This window comes from Symphalangus syndactylus, chromosome X, assembly GCF_028878055.3.
Source record: "Symphalangus syndactylus isolate Jambi chromosome X, NHGRI_mSymSyn1-v2.1_pri, whole genome shotgun sequence".
In the NCBI taxonomy this organism is placed as follows: domain Eukaryota; kingdom Metazoa; phylum Chordata; class Mammalia; order Primates; family Hylobatidae; genus Symphalangus; species Symphalangus syndactylus.
Window position 1 is genome coordinate 110,750,584 of NC_072447.2, and position 20,766 is coordinate 110,771,349.

A 20,766-nucleotide genomic window follows, 5' to 3' on the forward strand; every position below is an offset into this window, starting at 1 on the left:
TGTTGTGACTAGTGATATCCACATTCATTTAAGTGGTCAGTTTATATCTCTTCATGATTATTTTATCTGTGGTATTGACAAGATGCTTGAAATTACCACGTGAAAGCTACCACTGTAATTCCATGTAAATTAAACAAAATGGATAAGAAAGGAACAAAGAGGTGCTTTTAAGGTTCATTTGGTTCTTTTTGGTCCAGAGCATAAGTGTGTGCTGATTTTCCTGGCTGCTCAATTACTGTATTCTTACTTAAAATCATGAAGCCAAAAGCTTTGTTGTGCTTTACCACAAATCCACATTTGGATTAGCTCTCACAGGAGCTTGACCGTGTGCCAGCATAAGTTTGCCTCTGTTCGTTTTGTTTGCTAAAATCCAGTGTTATGTGCTATCCCTTTAAAAGATTAGTTTATGCATTTTGTTTAATGAAGAAATGATAATGATCATCTAGAAACGTTAGTGGTTATACTTTAAGATTTCATTTCTTTGCCATATGATAATTGGTGGTAATCACCAGCAATGTAATGACTCTTAAGTGTGGACTTGATAAAGTTAGTTGACTCCATGTTTTTTCTAATAATGGAATAGCAGCAACAGAGAACTCAAGGATTATTAAAACAAGAGATGAGTTTGTAAGTTAGAATTCTGAGGTACCTCTTTTTAATTGTTGAAACACTACTAGTGGATATCTGATAGATTACTGACCATTTGCCTAACTTTATCTTACTTAATTGTTCTGGCTCACAGCAGGATGGAATGTCTTGTGGAAATTTTTGGTATACATAAGCTGTTTTATAGATAAAGTGATTTTCCGTCATTTAGAGAAATAATTCACCCTTCTGGATTTTACAGTCCCCTTATGTTATCTCTTGCTTCTCCTAGCTAATAATGACTTTTCTATGGCACCTACATTTAGCACCTGGTTTTATAGAGTTAAAATTAATTTATGCATATTTGTCTTATTAAGCACAAATCAATTTGCTTTGCTTGGCAGGTGGGAACTACTACATGAATGGAGCTATGGGGCTACATTCTACGAAGTACTCTAGTATATGGGATTTAGGAAGGTCTGCCAATCAGGAAGCCTTCATATAGGTAGTTTTTAAAGAGTATTTTACTCTTGAATTTTTCATATATGAATAGTGTAAGCAGGTTCTTGGGTGTTAGATTGATAAGCTCCCTCAGTAGACCTTTTTTGTATGGTGTAGAACAAAGCTAGGAAGTAAAACTTATTAAAATGGAGAATTTTTAGACATTCTGTTTCTGATTTCCTTTTTCATCTTGGTACCATTACTTTGAAACTAAATTATCTGTAAAAGCCAGAATATGATAATATTTGAAATAAGCTTTTCATTTTATGATATTTATATAGACTGAGCAAATCACTGTGTAAACAATTTGTCATAAACACATACATAATAAACAATAAGGTAGCCTTTTTAAAACCTCTTAGTGACCATCCCTTGAAAATATAAATCTTCTTTCCCCTATTTCCTCACCCCAGACTCAAGGAGTCCAACTCTGAAAATGTTCACCTTAGATAGTTATTAGCAAAATATCCCTGCATTTCATGCTTACAAAGGACGTATCTGATAAAATATTTTGGCCTTCTAAGTACCTGTCTACTGAGATGACGGTGCCCAAGTGGCAAGCATGACATTTCATTTAAGGTAAGGAAAGATCTACCCCCCCCCCATACACACACACACAAACACACACACACACACACAAAATTAATAAGTTAACATTTTGGCTTATTAAAAAGCAAATCCCATGGGGCAACCCCTAGAGAGGGCAGATCACGCTTTGTGCTCCCATCCCTCTCTGGAACATCTTGGTCCCGTGAAATCAAGTTAAAGATTACTTTTAAAGATCTCTGAATGAGAAAAAGCAACTTTGTAGGAGGTTTTGAGTAATGAAGGATGATCAATATTACCCCCCACCTTTTTTTTTGGAATAGTGGAAAGATTATTGACTGCATACCTAAGTAGAAAACTAATATTTGCTTTCAAGTAGATTTAATTCGAATGAAAAAAAAAAAAAAGACTGAAAAGTCATGACATTGACCATCCTTTATTTCTCAAAATCTCCTACAAGGCTGCCCTTTCTTATTCAAAGAGATCTTTAAAGGTAATTTTTTACTTGATTTCAGAGAACAAAATGTTTCAGGGAGGGAGAGGAATACAGTGTGATTTGCCCTCCCTAGGTATTGCCCTATGAGATTTTAAAAAAATAAAAAATAAATAAACCAGGCTGGGCACAGTGGCTCACTCCTGTAATCCCAGTACTTTGGGAGGCCAAGGCAGGCGGATCATTTGAGGTCAGGAGTTTGAGACCACCCTGGCCAACATGTTGAAACCCCGTCTCTACTAAAAATACAAAAATTAGCCGGGCTTGGTGGCGGGTGCCTGTAGTCCCAGCTACTGATGAGGCTAAGGCAGGAGAATCACTTGAACCCAGGAGGTGGAGGCTGCACTGAGCCGAGATCGTACTGTTGTACTCCAGCCTGGGTGACACAGGGAGACTCCATCTCTAGTAATAATAATAATAATAATAATAATAATAATAAATAAACCAACTACAAGCCAACATCCACAAATATATGAATATAACACCAAGTTCAGTGATTCCACTTGCCCCATTAACCCTGCTTCTTTTATCTTCCTTGATTTTTTGATAGTTTTATGTCTCTATTCAGCTATAATTATTTTATAAAGGCCTAGTTTCCTCATCTGTAAAATGGGGATAAAACTTGTCTTTCCTACCTCACAACATTTTTTATGTGGGTCAAATGAGTTTTGAAACTTGTGAGCAACTATGCAAATACTTGACATTTATCTATTAATGAAAGAGAAAGACGTTAAAATGCCATTTTCTGGGCCTGAAGACCAAAGGGGGTTATATATTTATGCCATTTTCCCTAGTAATTACTTTCCCCATGTTGTATATAGAAATTGATTTGGAGTGGTAACATAGACTATATCTGATATGCAATGATATCACTACAAAAACAAAACACTGATAGTTACTAATTGAAGAATTTGGGCATGATAGTGATTATGCATTTATGGTTTATAATCAGAATAATGTACAAGAATTAGAATAACTTATCATGACATCCTTTCCTTTTGATCTGTCATCGCCCAAAACCTAGAAGTTCTCAAACAGTGCGTCCACAGATACCAGCATCACTTGTCTTGCTGAGTGGTGATAAAGAGTGCATATAACATTGGTTACCTTAGTAGTATTTTTCAAAACAATACTTAAAAAAGAAATAATTATTCAACTGGTGAAAACTCATGCTGTTTGTGAACATTTGTGGAAGGCTTATGGCTACAAGGTAAGCTAAAAATAAAAAGCAGTCAGGCGTGGTGGTGCACACCTGTAGTCCCAGCTACTTAGGAGGCTGGGGCGGGAGGATTGCTTGAGCCCAGGAGTTCGAGGCCAGCCTAGGCAATATAGTGAGATAAAAAATATTTTAAAAAGTAAAAGGCATTATAATGTTTGCCACATTGCTGTACAGCTATGACAGATTTTATATTGCCTTTATGTTAGAACATTTGCCCAGTTTTCCACCTTTTGCTACTGCTTTGTAAGCACAAAAGGTAAGATTAAATCCTAAATGTGATGGTATACAATACTTTAATTCAACAGATATTTACTGAGTGCCTTTTAAAAACCAAGCACTGTTTTAAGTGCTGGAGATAAAGCAATGAAAAAAAAACAAAGTCCCTACTCTCATGGAGCTAATACCGTAGTTGGGGGAGGCAAATAAACAAATAGTATATGATATGACTGGTGCTGATAAGCAATATGAAGAAAAATAAAGTAAGGTATCATGATAGAGAGGGGAGGGGGTTGATATATTAGAGAAACTGGTCTGGGAAGGCCTCTTAGGGTGAGCTGTGAACAGAGACTTGTGGTACTAGAGTATATGAGCCAAGCAAATATTTGGGAACAGAGTGAATACATATAATTTTTTCTAGGAGTTTTTCTGTGAAGGGAAACAGAGAAATAGGGTGGTAGCTGGCCCTTGTCCTGGGTGTTGAGTATACAGTGGTGAATAAGACAGGAATAGTTCTGGCCGGGCACAGTGGCTCACGCCCATAATCCCAGTGCTTTGGGAGGCCGAGGCAGGTGGATCACCTGAGGTGAGGAGTTTGAGACCAGCCTGGTCAACATGGTGAAACCCCATCTCTACAAAAAATACAAAAATTAGCTGGGCATGGTGGCACGCACCTGTAATCCCAGCTACTTGGGAGGCTGAGGCAGGAGAACCACTGGAACCCACGAGGCGGAGGTTGCAGTGAGCCGAGATCACGCCACCTCACTCCAGCCTGGGTAACAAGAGTGAGACTCCGTCTCAAAAAAAAAAAAAAAAAAAGACAGAAATAGTTCCAACCCTTACGGAGTTTATAATGTGATGGGTCAGACAGTTGATAAATAAGTAAGCAAACCAATACAATTGCTAGTGTAGTCAATAATAATAGCAGCCTTGTTCTGTTGGCTTAGAAATCTCCATAATGCAGGGAAACCCTCAAAGCAATTTTCCAAGGCCAGCTGTCTTGTAAAGTATGCTTATCCGAAGTCCTGTTAAAGATACAAATATTTCCTAAAAGCAGTGATTAATAATAGGTGGTGTACTGGTGGCAAAGTTCCAGTGTGGCATCTGTGAAGCATCTTTCCAAAAACCAGTTTGGGGTGTTTTCAAATTAAATCATCCATCTATGAGCACTAACAATATCTGAGAGGTGGTTTGGTAGAAGTGGCGGGGGGAGGGGGGGACGTTCTAAGTAGGAGGAATAATGTGATAGTGCAAAAGCAAAAGATAACAGTTGTTGGGGACACAGCAAATATTCTAGATTCATTTAAGTGGAGTTGAAAATATGAGACTCAATATATGATGCACTTAGCAACTAGAAAATGTTATTAAAGAGCAATGTCTTAATCTATACCAGAGGAAAACCTGAGATAGAGAATTAAAGGGACCTAAGAATTAAACCTTTGTTTTTTGTGTCCACTGTTCTTTCAGTGGACATAAAACAACCTATGTATAACAAAAATTTCCACAAGATGTTCTATCCTGCTATGAGCCAGAACAATTAAGTAAGATAAAATTAGGCAAATAGTCAGTAATCTATCAGATATCCACTAGAAGTGTTTCAACTCATAAGCCAAATAAATTAACATTTTGGCTTATCAAAAACAAAATCACAACAGGCAACCCCTAGAGAGAGCAGATCACACTGTGTGCTCCCCTCCGTCCCTGGAACATCTTGGTCCCTGTGAAATCAAGTTAAAAATTACCTTTAAACATCTCTGAATGAGAAAGGACAACCTTGCAGGAGGTTTTGAAAAATGAAGGATGATTAGTGTTACCCCCCCCCCCTTTTTTGGTAGCAGTGGAAAGATTATTGACTGCATACCTAAGTAGAAAACTAATATTTCCTGTCAAGTAGATTTCATTCTAATGGAAAAAAGAAGAAAGAAAAAAAAAAAAAAAAACAAGACTGAAAAGTCATGACATTGGCCATGCTTTATTTCTCAAAATCTCCTATAAGGCTACCCTTTCTTATGCAAAGAGATCTTTAAAGGTAATTTTTTACTTGATTTCAGAGAATAAAATGTTCCAGGGAGGGAGAGGAATACACATTGTGATATGCCCCTTTTTTCCCCTCCCTTACTACACTATAAAGAAGTGAAGTTTTAAAACAAGGTATAGGGCTGGGCACGGTGACCCATGCCTGTAATCTCAGCACTTTGGGAGGCCAAGGCAGGAGAATTGCTTGAGCCCAGGAGTTGGAGACCAGCCTCGGCCACATAGTAAGACCTTGTGTCTACAAAAAATAAACAAAATTAGCAGGACGTGGTGGTATGCGCCTGTAGTCCCAGCTGCAGGGAAGGCTGGGGTGGGTGGGAGATCGTTTGAGCCAGGGATGTGGAGGCTCCAGCGAGCTGCGATTGCGTCACTACACTCCAGGCAGGGCGACAGAGTGAGACCTTGTCTCAAAATAAATAAATAAAACAAGGTGTAATCACATTTTCTGATTATTATTATAACATTAGTTGCTCTCTTGTTTTAAACTAACCAAAATGATGGACCTGGTTTAGTTCTTCTGAATAATGTTTAAAAGTACTACACTGTATACCAGTTTATTCATTTGCTATTATACTTGCTTTCTGCTTTGTACCTAGAAATTCAGGTGTTGCAATTTCTTTGCTTTTCTGAGGGTTACTCTTTTTGTGCATTGGTGTATAGGTCTTGAAGAGTAAGAAGTGGCTGTAAATATAGTACCAATTCTCATATTTTCCTGTGTCTCTATCTTTAGAAATGTAGCTGGGTTTGATTAATAATTCATCTATTCTTTTTTTCCCACAAGACATTGTAATTTGTTGTTTGTTATGTCAATTGCTTCCCTAAAAAATTCTAAATCCTTTAATGAAGAAAAGATTTCAGTTAGGGAAGGAAATGAGTGTATATATATATATATATATATATATATATATATATATTCAGTTTTTAAGTAAGTGCCTTTAAAAGAATGCAGGGAGAGGGAAAACAGGACCAAAGAAGAATTATTTTTATTAACTGTTTTCCAAAGCTGTTAATATAAAGTTGGCAGCTTTCAAAATGCCAACTGTGGCTATTGAATTATTCCAAAATAAGCATTCATAGTGTCATTTTAAGGACTTAGATCTGGTTAGCAAAGTAATAGAATGAGGAAAATCCACAAACTTTATTGAGCACACTACCTTCTCTTATTTGAATATATTTCCTGCTAAGTGTATTGGCAGTTTACTAATTAGTTTGTTTATTAACATATAATGAAGCTAAGTTCAGTAAAGGTGTACTTGTTTGACTTTGTAAGCATGACAACTTATGACAAGATACAGAATCCACTGAAAGTTTCTAGTAATCATTACCATGGAAAAAATTATAATTGAACATTTTACTTAGAATGGAAATAAATCTTGTTTGTAATTAGGAAGTTCATTACATGGCTCTTCTGCAGGTAGAGCAGTATTCACTTACACAGTGCCCTCAATCCAGTTTACAAACAGAAAGAGCCACTTGTCAAACTAAAGGACACTTTAGTTTGTGTACTAAACTAGCACATTGATAATGAGTACCATTTTCAAGCTGTGGCTGTTTTACTGGTCTTTCCTCTAGCACTCAGCCCACTGCCCTACCTGTTCATCATTACCATTGACCTAATACAAAAAAAGAAATGTTTATAAAATTTGCAGGTGTCTAAATATTGGAAGGGGCAATTAATACCATAGATCAGTGTGCTCAATATTGGCCACAGGTTAGATTCAAATGAAGACCTTTTATTTTTGCTTATTTATTTATTTATTTATTTATTTATTTTTGAGATGAGTCTCACTCTGTTGCCCAGGCGGGAGTGCAGTGGCGCAATCTCGGCTCACTCCGAGTGGTGCAACCTCCGCCTCCCGAGTTCGAGAGACTCTCCTACCTCAGCCTTCTGAGTAGCTGGGATTACAGGCACCTGCCACCATGCCCAGCTAATTTTTGTATTTTTAATAGAGACAGGGCTTCACCATATTGGTCAGGCTGGTCTCAAACTCCTGACCTCAGGTGATTCACCCGCCTCGGCCTCCCTGGGATTACAGGCGTGAGTCACCAAGCCCAGCCTCTGAGGACCTTTTAAAATAAACTAAAAGATACTGGATTATTCATGGATGAAATGATACCATGTCTAGAATTTACTTTAAAATACTCCAGGAGGGAGTATTTAGAACCCAGAAACTGGTACATATTAATTTCTGAATGACTTGCAGGGACTTGATGATGATTACAGCTTAATGAGCTGGAAGAGTTCCCCAAGTGACTACAAATGTAGTCTATCACTAGCTTCCAAATTATTTGTTGTGCAGTTTTATAGTAATTGCCTGATTTCACACTTAACAAAACTGAGCAATTTTCTTTCTACATAGTACAAGGCGCTTATAATCTTGTGAACATTTCTGCTGCCAAAAAGTGACCTTTCTTGCCAGTGATTTTGACTACTCCTCTCACATCCACATAGCCACTGTTAATCTTTAAACAGTATCTTCAAAAAGATAGTTATCTTTTATCTTTATCTGTTATCTGCTAAAGCTATCCTGTATTCAATAAAGTGCCTTCATTTGAAATTATAATTCCTTTATTTTGACAAATTTTACAAGTTATGTTTATTTATATACACACACATTTATGTACTTAATTCTGTTTTTCAACGTAGTGATAGCTCTTTTGGTTGTCTTTTGCGACTACTCTTTTATCCTTTTTTTGAGTATTTTCACATTCCTATCTTCAAATTGAAAACATTCTCCTCTTCTCCATTTCCTCAGTAATTTTAATCACATAGTTCTGAAGACACTATCTGCATATTTTGGCTCCTACTTTTCTTTCTTTTTACTTTACCAAATCTCCAATTTCTCATAGTCACTATTTCAATGCTAAAAGTGATAGAATTATTTTTCCTTTTATCCCCAAACCCATCAGTAATTCCCTCCTCATTAGTTGAAGTATAATTATTTTCTGCTTCCCTCATCCTCATTCCCATTGTCTTTTCCCCAATACTTTCTCTTTCATAGTATTTGTCAGTTTTCTCATTTCCATTTTTTAAAAACTTCAATTCATACTCAAACTTTTTTTTCATATCAGATAACTTCTTACCTCTATAGTCTGCACATACTGCCATTGCCAAAATCTTCTTTCTGGAACTTTGCCCTATCAAAATCCTCAGAAAATTGCTAATTGATACTATGCTGCATTTGTGACTCCTGTTTTTACTTTTTATCAATTCCTGTATCTACTCTCCTACCCTTTCCTTTCAGCTAAGCCAAATTTCTCTTTATGTCTTTGTCTTATCTCCTACTCTTCTAATTTACCTCCTTCCATGCATATAACTTCCTAATGTGATAGGAAGTGATGTGAGGCAGATGTGAGCATCTGCCAACCTATCTATATTCTCATTTAAACCTTGCTTAAAATCTTAATTCTTTTTAAATGGGTCAAAATAGGAAGAGAGCCAAAAGCCTGGTTTATAATTGATTTAAATTTTTCTTAAAAATCTGTATTCTAAATTAAAGGGAAATGCCTCATAAAGCAAAACCAACACTCAACCAATCAGAGCTTCCAGAAAAGGAAGGTAAATTTATATATTTCAGCCATCCCATTGATATAGTTAAATTAACAAACTATATCCTTATTGTGTAGCAATATGTTGAAAGTTATGGATATAAACACAGAGATAGAAGACATGGTTATTGTCCTCAGAGGACAAATAATCTAGATAAAGAGACAAAAATTATATACATGAAGCTCTTAGAAAGTGGTTATAATAACCAGCCTAATATATGCTAGGTTGTGTAGTACAGGTTGAACATCACTAATCTAAAAATGAAAAATCTGAAATGTTCCAAAAATCCAAAACATTGATTGCTGACATGATGCCGCAAATGGAAAATTTCCACACCTGACCTCATGTGACAGGTTGCAGTCAAAACTCATGCATAAAATTATTTAAAATATTGTATAAAATTATCTTTGGGCTATATGTATAAGATATATATGAAATAAATAAGTTTCATGTTCAGACGTGGGTCCCATCCCCAAGATATTTCAGTATGTGTATGCACTTAATCCAAAACCTGAAAAAATCTGAAATCTGAAGCACTTCTGGTCCCAAGCATTTCATATAAGGGATACTCAACCTGTATAGACTCTAAGTCCTAAGAATATTCAGAGAAAAGGGAAAGTATTATTGCTTGGGATAGCCAGTGAGGATTTCATAGGGGAAGTGGGTCTTGAAGAAAATGTGGAATTCAGATTAGCTGGACTGGGCTAGAAGACTTTCATTAGGATTTCTTTTTTTTCATTAGCATTTCTTTTTTTTTCATTAGCATTTCTAGGTAAAATGATAATTGCTTAGCAAAGACCCTGTGGGAGAAATTAGCTGGTTGTTTAAGAAAACAGTGAACTTTGTTCTAGGAAATAGTAGGAAATATAATTAGATTATTAAACTGGAACTAATTGATCAAGAGCCTTGAATTCCTAATTGAGGAATTAAGAATTGTTGAAAAGAAAATCCCTGTATAGAAGCATTTTATTTAATCAAGGTTTTATCTTGTTTAAATATCTAAGATTTTCTTAAATAATAATAGTATTAACTAATATTGGGTGTTTTACTGTGTGCTAAGCATTGCTCTAAGTGGGTTAAACGTAACAACTCATTTAATCTTTACAACAGCCCTTTGTAGTAGGATCTGTTTTAACCTTATTTTACAAATGAGGATGCAGAAAGGGTAAGTACTTTAACTTGCTCAAGTTGACACAAGCAAGTGACAGAGCCAGAATTTAAACCCAGTTAGTCTGTAGTACTAGATTCTACATTCTTATCTAATATACATACAACCTTATGAACGAGATATATAAGTGCTGCAGATACATTTTGAGATTTGGACAATTGAAGCTGACTTAACTCTTTTATTGAAAGATAGTTTTCTCAGATACTACTCACATTGGCATACTATAATCTTTCTTTATCCCAAATATATTTTTTCTTTAAGAAAAATCTCTGTAAGGACTCTTTGGGCTAGAAAAGTTTTAAAATAAATTTATTAGTTTGTTATATGAAGTGATACAGATTTGATTTATCTCTTGTAAAGTCCTTATTTCAACAATCTTTCTATTATAACAGGGCTTCTGGTTGGGACTCTTGATTCAGTCTTAGACTCTACTGCTAAAGTAGCTCCATTTCGCATCCTACACCAGACACCAGATTCTCAAGTTTACTTGTCAATTGCATGTGGTGAGTATGATTTTTAAAACATAATTCAAATTAAATAAGGGTACTACTAAGCTGAGTATTCATATTTATTTATACTCTGTAGTTGCTTTGAGATTTAAAAACAAATTAAATGTGCAACTTTACTTTGAGAGAATAGCAAGACCTCTGTTTATTTTTAAAGGATATGGGTTATTAAGATTTTTTTTTTAAATCCATTGGTGTGAGGGACCTGAAGCATGTGGTCTAGCAGGGCTGATTCTGCACAGATTTTGGTCAGTGCTACTGCTATGTAACTCCTTTCTTCAACTTCTGCTTTATCCAACTGCTGGGAAGATGGGAACTTCTCCATGAAATAAATTGTTTCATTACTAATAACTCAAATGAGAAGAATCTGAAGTTATCTGTGAACCCAAAACATAATGACTCCTAAGGAAGTATAAGCCTGGAAAATTAAACCTTTTTTATTCACTCCCACCTTCTCAGAAAAAGCATCATATCCTTGAAATATGAAGGAATGTCTTACAGTTAATGTTACATATTCATTCATGCCAGGGTGGTTCAGATGCTTCGACATGTATATTATGGGTAGAAAAGGAATTAGGATAATTCTTTCTAATAAAGCAAGTCAAAATAAATTTTTAAAAAGCTGCATTGACAGTTTCTTACTTCCTTTTGTGATGCCATTATAATGTTGATCTAAATTAGAATCCCAGATTTCTAGACTTTTTGATATTGAAAAACTGCCTTTCTTCTTATCCCTCTCTCTTCTAAAGTAGATATATTATACTTTTTTAAAAAGAACAAAAGCACATGAGTTTCTGGAACATTCATATGTGTGAACATATAGCATACAATTAATTTTTTAGGATGTGTGGCTTTTTTTTTATATTTCTCCCTAAATTTCTTTTAGTGTTGCCAGTGAGTCTTTCCTCCTGGCTCTCTTAAATGGAATGTCATTTAACCTAAATGAGGTTGACATTATGCCTGGTGATATCACAAGAATTCTGTAATCTCAACTCTAAATCTGGTTAGTAAAAATTATTTTTTTTTAAAAAAAAAAAAAAAAGGCCTTTCTACTTAAAAAAAGATGATTGTATAACTTATTTCCCCCAAATTAACCTGATGCAGAAATAGTGGAGTTACCTACTGATGAAGCTTCCTTATACCAAAAGAATCAAACTTAAGGCCTTAACATTTCCCCCATGGCTTTTATTTGTGGTCCATTAAAGACAGTTATTACTCTTGGCATGGTGACTTAGTAACATGAATAAAATTCTGATTGAATTGTAGGAAATAGGCCATTTGCAATGTCAACAAATTTTTTAATATGCCAGTCTCCATATATTATAAAATATACTAAAAAGTCAGCATATTTCTTTTGAATATTTATATAATCCATAGTGCTGAGAAGACTTTAATGGTATGTGGGTGATAGGAGGAGATTGATAGATACTGAAATATTCTTCAAGCCAAAGCGACTAGGGCTAATAATGTTTAATCTCACCCTCAGCAAACCTCCTAACGCTGATTCAGCGGGTCACATGGATTTAACCTTGCTACAGAATTTCTAACCTCCTGTATGAAATTTCTGTAAGTTTACTAGGTCTTTTGATGAATGGGGTTGCTCTGAGCAAAGGTTTCACGGCTTCTGAAATAAGTAGAGTGGCCACAGTTGAAATCCACATTTACTTAGCATGCATAGGATTGTCACATACATGCTGTTTTCAGCCACACATATTATAGACACAGTACTACCTGCATTATTTGGAGACCAAGGATTGAATTATGCATTATGTATTTCTGGTACTCTACATAATTTCTTAAAAGATACTGGTTATTCTTTAGGCACCAGTTACTAGCATCTTGTTTTCAGAATTTTATATATTTTCTCATGAGCTGGATTTCCTTTACTCCCCTTTCATTAAATGTTTTATTCTTTCTATTTATGAGAAATACTGTTCATGCCCACATAGAGGGATAAAGTAGAGAATAAATGTAAATATTTTACTCCTTTATGACCGTCATTTTTTAAAGTGAAAATGTTATTTCTTTTTAAACTATGCTTTTAAATAACAAGAGCAATTTTGTTGTGGAGTTTTCCTTGAGTGTTTTATTTTCTTGTATTGTTAATCAGGAGCCAACAGAGAAGAAATAACCAAGCATTGGGATTGGTTGGAACAAAATATTATGAAGACCTTATCTGTATTTGATTCAAATGAAGATATTACTAATTTTGTACAAGGAAAAATAAGAGTAAGTGACACAGATATATCTTGTAGATAGAGTGCCAAAATCTTTGACTCTCGTGTATGAGGATCAAAGTTTGCATGGAGGGTCATTGTTTCACTGGCACCTTTCAGGATTGGTAGAAACAAACATGAATTTCAGAATCAGTGTGCTAAAGAAAACTGTAAAGTCTTTAGCACAGGGGGAGATTGATAGATATTGAAATATTCTCTTAAAACGTACTGGTTATTCTTTAGGTACCAATTACTGACATATTGTTTTCGGAATTGTATATATTTTCTCATGAGCTGGATTTACTTTTTTCCCCTTTCATTAAATGTTTGTTTTTGGTGCCCTCGTGAGTGCTCTTAGGGGCATTTTTATTTCAATATCTCTTGAGTTTTGAATTGAATAAACCATTTGTTCATTCAAAAAAATATATTTAGCACTTGTATTTGTAGTAGTTCCTTATGAGGCATTCAGAAAAGAACCTAAGGACAAAACTGAAGAAAATCTGCTTACCTCTGTCCTAAGAGAATTATCTATGTACACACATATGATATATGTACCTGTATAGATATATACAGTCGTCCTTAGGTATCTATGGGGATTGGTTCTGGTCGCCACTGTAGATACCAAAATTCACAGATGCTCAAGTCTCCTAATATAAAATGGCATAGTATTTACATATAACCTATGCACATCTGCCTATATGCCTAAAGTCATCTCTAGACTACTCATTCCTAATACAATGCCTGTGCATCACTTCATTTGAGTGGACTCTGCGTAGTCCTCGGTGCATGGCAAATTCAAGTTTTGCTTTTTGGAACTTTGTAGAATTTTTTTCCCATACATTTTCAATCCCTGGTTGGTTGAATCCATGGATGAGGAACCTATGGATATGGAGGGCTGACTGTACAATTGTATTCAATCAACTGTTTGAATGTATGAAATATATTTTTGTTGGTAGGTGATGATGAATTTTCAGAAAATATTTTGTCTCCTTTAGGGATTAATTGCTGAAGAGGGAAAACATTGTTTTGCAAAAGATGATCCTGAGAAATTTCGAGAAGCCCTTTTGAAATTTGAAAAATGTTTTGGTTTACCAGAGAAGGAGAAGTTAGTGACCTATTATTCATGCAGTTATTGGAAAGGACGGGTTCCTTGTCAGGGTTGGCTTTATCTTAGCACCAACTTTCTGAGCTTCTATTCTTTTTTGTTGGGATCAGAAAGTAAGTGGTTTCTATTGCTTACTATGGCCTTGAATTTACTGTCTCACCTATCAACTCTAATGATGTTAGGTTGTAAATAAAATAATAGGATTGATATTAAAGGTAATTAAACTGTACAATAAAAAGTTTATTTCATCTAGGGAAAGAACTCTTTTAAGACTGGTTGCTTAACATAAAACCATTAGAAGTGTATATAGAATGCCTTGCATATCATGGGAATTGAGTCAGTATTAAATGATGATGATGATCTGGCATATGACTGCTTTCAATTCCTTGTTATGAACTACCTACATGCTTTAGTCTGTGTTTTAATCTGTTTTAAACATACAATTTGAATATAGTGGCCATAGTACCTAATGGCCCACATCTCACTTTGTAGCCACAAAGAAGAATCAAACAGTGCTATTTATAGCATATATACAAACAGCTTTTACATTGGTAGTTATATAATTATGTAATTATATAAAGAAATAGATTTAAATATGAAATCAGAATCATTTTTTAAAAAAATTATCTAAAATTAAATTGGGCACAGTGGCTCACACCTATAATCCTAGCACTTTGGGAGGCCAAGGCAGGAGGATCACTTGAGCCCAGGATTTCAAGATGAACCTGAGCAATATAGTGAGACCCTGTCTCTACAAAAAAAAAATTAAATTAGCTGGGCATGGTGGCACATGCCTGTAGTCCCAGCTACTTGGGGGGACTACTTGGGATGTGAGGATCACTTGAGCCTGGGAGGTCAAGGCTGTAATGAGCCATGATCACGTCACCTCACTCCAGTCTGAGCAACAGAGCGAGACTCTATCTCAAAAGAAATTATTTAAAATTAGATCTCTTCCTGGAATCACCAATTATGGCACGTTCATGTTGATGCTTCAGATTTTTAACTAATCTTGAACTCTAAACTATTTTAGCTGTTTATAGTATTTTTCAAGGGATTATTGTTTCAGAAGACCTGATTAATAAACATAATCACTATGAGAATTTAATCATACCTGCTTATACCTCTTATTTGCAGTAAAACTCATTATCTCCTGGGATGAAGTCTCGAAACTTGAAAAGACTTCAAATGTCATACTGACAGAGAGTATTCACGTGTGTTCCCAAAGAGAGAATCACTACTTTTCAATGTTTTTGCACATTAACCAAACATACCTTCTTATGGAACAGCTGGCAAACTATGCCATTAGAAGACTTTTTGATAAGGAAACATTTGATAATGACCCAGTCCTTTATAATCCTCTACAGATCACCAAAAGGTATTCAAAGCTTAATTTTTACTTTTCAAAGTATTGTTTGACCATAAGAATGATAGTATTGCATACCATTAAAAGTTAACTCTTCTATATTATATGATAGGGGTTTTTTTGGAGTTGATTGTGGGTGTGTGTGTGTTTTGTGAGTTTATTCATATGCATTACATAAATAGTACCCTTCTCTCCAGGAAATTTAATTGTAAGAAATAATAGAAGTTAGATTTGAAAATTATTTCTTGAGATTCAGATAGGACTTGCCCTGGAATGCTTTTGGAAATGCAGAGATTTTTATGTGTGGTTAGTCTAACTCTAAATTTCTCTATGAATAGTCTAGACAGTTTGGGTCTGAAATTGTTAAACATATTGTTTATTTTTTAAAATAACTTATAGAAAACATTTTTTAATGAAGAGGCAAGTTCGTGGAGTCAGTGGAGCATGGACTTTAGAATGAAAGTAGAACAACCTTTAGACAGGTCATATCTCTCAGGACCTCAGTTTCCTCATCTGTCATTTCTACCTCAGAGGGCACTTATGAGGAATGGGCATGATATGTGTGAAAGCACTTTGTAAAATATAAAATATGAGGCAAATATTAATCATTATTAGTGCCTCCTTCAGAAGTATGTGTCTGATAGCTGTTTGCCATTATATTTGGTTTGTTGAAACTGACCAGATATCTTTTATCCTGCTGAACATTCTGAACAGTTGACTAAAATGAGCATGCCAAAGGGGAAAAGGAGAGGAGATGATCCAGAAATAGCTAGTGAAAGCAGCTTCTGGCAAGGAGGATGACGGTATAGACTATATGGGAAAGTATAAGAGGAACCTAAGCTGAAGTCCTATGGGTAGACAAGAACAAGTGACCTAGAAGGTTGTATGATCACTACACAGCCCTCATTGGGTACAGTTGTTTCTCTTACCTGTTCCTAAACTATTCCTAACATTCATATACATAAGGATTTGTTTGTGAGCCTCCATGCTTTTCTGGAAATTAGATCAGCAAGGTAAATTTTTTACACTTCAGTACCAAAACTAGGTCTCCGTATGCATGATTTATAAATAGAATTCTATAAGGATTAAGAATCCTGTTTGTATTATATTATAGGTGGGCATTTGTTTTTGTATTTCATTCCTTGATTGGCAACCATAAACATAAACTGTTTTGCCATTTTATTTCCCTTAAAATATAGTCTAAAAGGCTATCAATGAGTTATTCATCGACAAATCTGTATTTAATTAAGATATAATAAATCCATTTTTGTCTGTGTGCATTCTTAGGAGAGCCCATTGAAAATCATATATATCTACATCTTTTTTTCTAGTAAGTTAAAAAGAACAGTAATTTATTGGGACTTAGTCTCCAAATGGCTTTCTTATAAAATGGAATATCTTTATTGCTCTGCTTATTGTTTTTACAAATATGTATTACTTTTATAGTTTAAACAATACAGAAGCACAGTAATGATAGTTAAGTTTAGCATATATCCTTCTAGGCTTTTTAATGCATGAATTTATAAATATTTGCAAAATAGGTCTGGACATCACACATTGTTCTACAATCTGCTTTTTTTCTCCTCTTATATCATGGACATCTTTCTATTCACATAAATGGACTTTATTTAAATAATAGTGAACCCACCAAATTGCAATTTATTTGTTTTTTCAGCTTTCCCAGGTTGAAAAAAATACCATTTAACTGAGGTAAAAATTAACATGGTTGTGGTTTTCTGTTCATGTTTATCAGAAGTATTTTGAAAGACATGATGAACTACCACATATTTAAATAGTATATGCAGGAAGAATGAATTTCGTTTTAGCTTTGTTGGATTTGAGTTAGAACTTGCATTATTTACTTATTATCCCAGATAGCATTACTGCTTAATGCAATTGTTTCGTGTCCCTAGAAAAAATTATACTATTTAAAGCAATTGCTTTTTACACAAAGGCTACATTTATCTATCAGTTAATAAGCCCTCTGTATTTATTGACACCTATCCTGTGCCCAACATAGTGCAAGCAGTATTATTTTATCATGCTTCTACTTTAGATTTTTTAAAACATTCATTTAAAATTTTACTTCACTTAATTTTTAATACTGTCTTTAATAGACTACTCTTTCCCTCTAAATTTTTATGCCACAAATTTTCATTATTTTATTTTACTTGAACTGGGTAACTCGCTTGATTTTCTGGTAATCAGATAGGAACATTGTTGTCTTCCAGGATTGGTTTTAACCATAGTCACATATTATGCCTGTATGATAATATAATAGTCTTCTAGGAAATCATCCCTTAGAGATAGTTTGAAGACCTACATGATCTCTAACTTTTGTGCATTTTAATCTACTAATAAAATGAAATTGGAAGAAAAGAACAAACAAAAGGAGTTTGCAAGGAATCAGTGTATTTTTTTCTATTTCAGAATTTGTTGAAAAATATAGCATTTTTAGTGTTTAATCTGTGTGCTTCACAGTGTATGTAGATTAGTCAATATAGGCATATGTATACCTTAGAATTCATTTCTAAGAATTCATTTGTGCCTCATCCCACTTTTTCTTTCCTACAGAGGTCTGGAAAATAGAGCCCACAGTGAGCAATTTAATGCCTTTTTTAGGCTGCCCAAAGGAGAGAGTTTGAAAGAAGTACATGAATGTTTCTTATGGGTACCATTCAGCCACTTCAATACTCATGGGAAAATGTGCATCTCAGAAAATTATATCTGCTTTGCTAGCCAAGATGGCAATCAGTGTAGTATAATCATTCCACTACGAGAGGTAATGTAAATTTGGTTACATATCAGTTTTTAGTTTGAAAATGTTATCCTTCACAGAGTAAAATGTCCTTTAATTCTATAAATTATTAAAACCTCAAGATGCAATATCCTTTTAGTAATTTAAAATAATTATTCTTTAGAATAAGAGTACAACCTTCCGAGATATTCTCAGTTCCATTTAGTAAAGTCTTTTTTATTATTATTATACTTTAAGTTTTAGGGTACATATGTACAATGTGCAGGTTAGTTACATATGTATACATGTGCCATGTTGGTGTGCTGCACCCATTAACTCGTCATTATGCCATCCCTCCCCCCTCCCCCCACCCCACAACAGGCCCCGGTGTGTGATGTTCCCCTTCCTGTGTCCATGTGTTCTCATTGTTCAATCCCCACCTATGAGTGGGAACATGCGGTGTTTGGTTTTTTTGTCCTTGCAGTAGTTTGCTGAGAATGTCATACATTTTTGAATGATCAAGCTCCATTTTGCATTAACCTAAATGCTTATCTTGTTTTTAAATTTTAAAGTTTTAAAATTTTCACTTTCAGTAAGAGCTGTAAGACTTTACTAAATGGTAAAGTTAGACTATCACTTTTGATGTACTCTGTCAGAAAAAAATAACATTGACATCTTTTACGTAAGTCAGAAATAAATTGTTGGTATTTGATACTGAATTTTTACATTTGTATTGTCATTTTTAAAGGATACATGTTAGACCTTTTTCTTGAGAAGTGAAATAACTTGCACTGAGGTTACTTGTATGATTGGTGCAACTAGTACCCAAAGTCTATTTCTTAATAAGTCGTACTATAGACCAAAACTTTTGGCCACAAAAGAGTAAGCCAAACACATTTTACTTGAAGGTGTCAACAATAAAGGAAAATTTAATTTACCTCTATGTTTTTCACCCCCTAGGTCTTAGCTATAGATAAGACAAATGATTCCAGCAAATCTGTCATCATTAGCATCAAAGGAAAAACAGCTTTTCGCTTCCATGAAGTTAAAGACTTTGAACAACTGGTAGCAAAACTCAGGCTCAGATGTGGAGCAGCTTCAACTCAATATCATGATATTAGCACAGAGGTAATTAATTATACAGCAATCAAATCCTTTGGAAAAAAAGGTGTCTGTTTAGTGTAGTCCATTCTTCAAGAGGAATTTATAGTACCTTTCCTATTTATGCCCAGGGGTTTTTTTTTTTTTAAAGACAGAATCTAAGAAATTATATTGTCTAACTCACATCTTAAAGCAGAAGTCAGAATTAAGGACTTTATTCATTTTTAGGAACTCATACGTTATAAAATTATTATAATTTGATCTTTCTTTTACTCTATTTGCTGTATACTATATAAATATACCTTGTACTTTCACATAGTTTGGTTTTTAAGAAGTCAAAATATATTTGAGAATTCAGCGAGGCCTCGAAAAAGGACTCCTCTTACTGTTGCAAAGAGATAGCAATTTTAAACCTGTCTGAATATCTTTTATTTAATATCTGGTAGGTCAGCCTTATTTACATAATCTGCCAAAAGCAAAATGGTGGTATATCTGTTTACTAGTAAAATATTAGAGAGGACAAGGAGGATTTTGATGTTTAATATGTCTCTCATGGAAATGCACACAGGTCAAATTCAAATGAATTTTCTTTTACAATGTCCAGGAACCCCAAGTTTTAATAGATTGATAAAACTTATCAAATTATAGCTATTTGTATTTTAATTAAAATTCAAAGAAAAACTAAATGTGTCTTTATTGGCTATATTATTTTATTTGAATTGGAGTATAGAGCCTTTTACTGCTATCTCCAGAGTAGAGATTGAAAATAATATGCTAAGTCAATTACAATGCAGTATTGATAAAACTAATTTTCCCTTTGATAATTAAAAAGCACAATGAAAACATATAATTAAATTTTTTTTTCCATCTCAATTCCAGACACAGAATTTCTGCATTGGCCATCAAGAGTTTTCCTTGCCCCAACTTTATTATCTCTCATTCTCTTTTAGTATGTACCCAGGATATTCCTTAGTTTGATGTGGGAATACAAGTAAAATCTGACCAGCCTTAGTAGTTTTCTCTCCCAATGCTCCCAAATTCTTACTTATATCATGTTTTCCTTGTTCTGTTCTATTTCACATTCAGTCCGTGTGTTAGCTTCAAAGCTCAACATATCTTTCTTTTTCCTTTAATTAATTTGCTTTTCCAAAACCTGGAGAGCTATAACTGTTCCCCTTAAAACTTTCATGTGCTTTTAGTAGCTGAGTATGCTCAGTTGTCAAGAAAGGACTTTGTTTCAAAATGAGTTTACCATCTTTCCAAATATACATCAGAATTCTACAGTTTTCTAGTTTCTCGCTCATTTTTAGAGGTTTTAATAAATATATGTACAAATATTCTGTTTTCACTTAAGATTTTTATCTTATCAATGATGAAGAATATTGACCCATTTTAGTATCTATATATATCTAGCTTTAATAATAGT

The 20,766-nt window shown here is 34.4% G+C and overlaps 1 protein-coding gene across 2 annotated transcripts in view; it reads left to right on the top strand.

The window, feature by feature from the left end:
• Positions 1-20,766, top strand: part of TBC1D8B (TBC1 domain family member 8B) — a 74,701-nt gene that overhangs the window by 2,882 nt on the left and 51,053 nt on the right. For both annotated transcript variants that reach the window (XM_055268600.2, XM_063635237.1), the window contains exons 2-7: positions 10,705-10,815; positions 12,929-13,047; positions 14,030-14,252; positions 15,274-15,514; positions 18,077-18,284; positions 19,200-19,367. In XM_055268600.2, the coding sequence (XP_055124575.1) occupies positions 10,705-10,815; positions 12,929-13,047; positions 14,030-14,252; positions 15,274-15,514; positions 18,077-18,284; positions 19,200-19,367 (1,070 nt within the window). The remainder of the gene's footprint in view (positions 1-10,704; positions 10,816-12,928; positions 13,048-14,029; positions 14,253-15,273; positions 15,515-18,076; positions 18,285-19,199; positions 19,368-20,766) is intronic.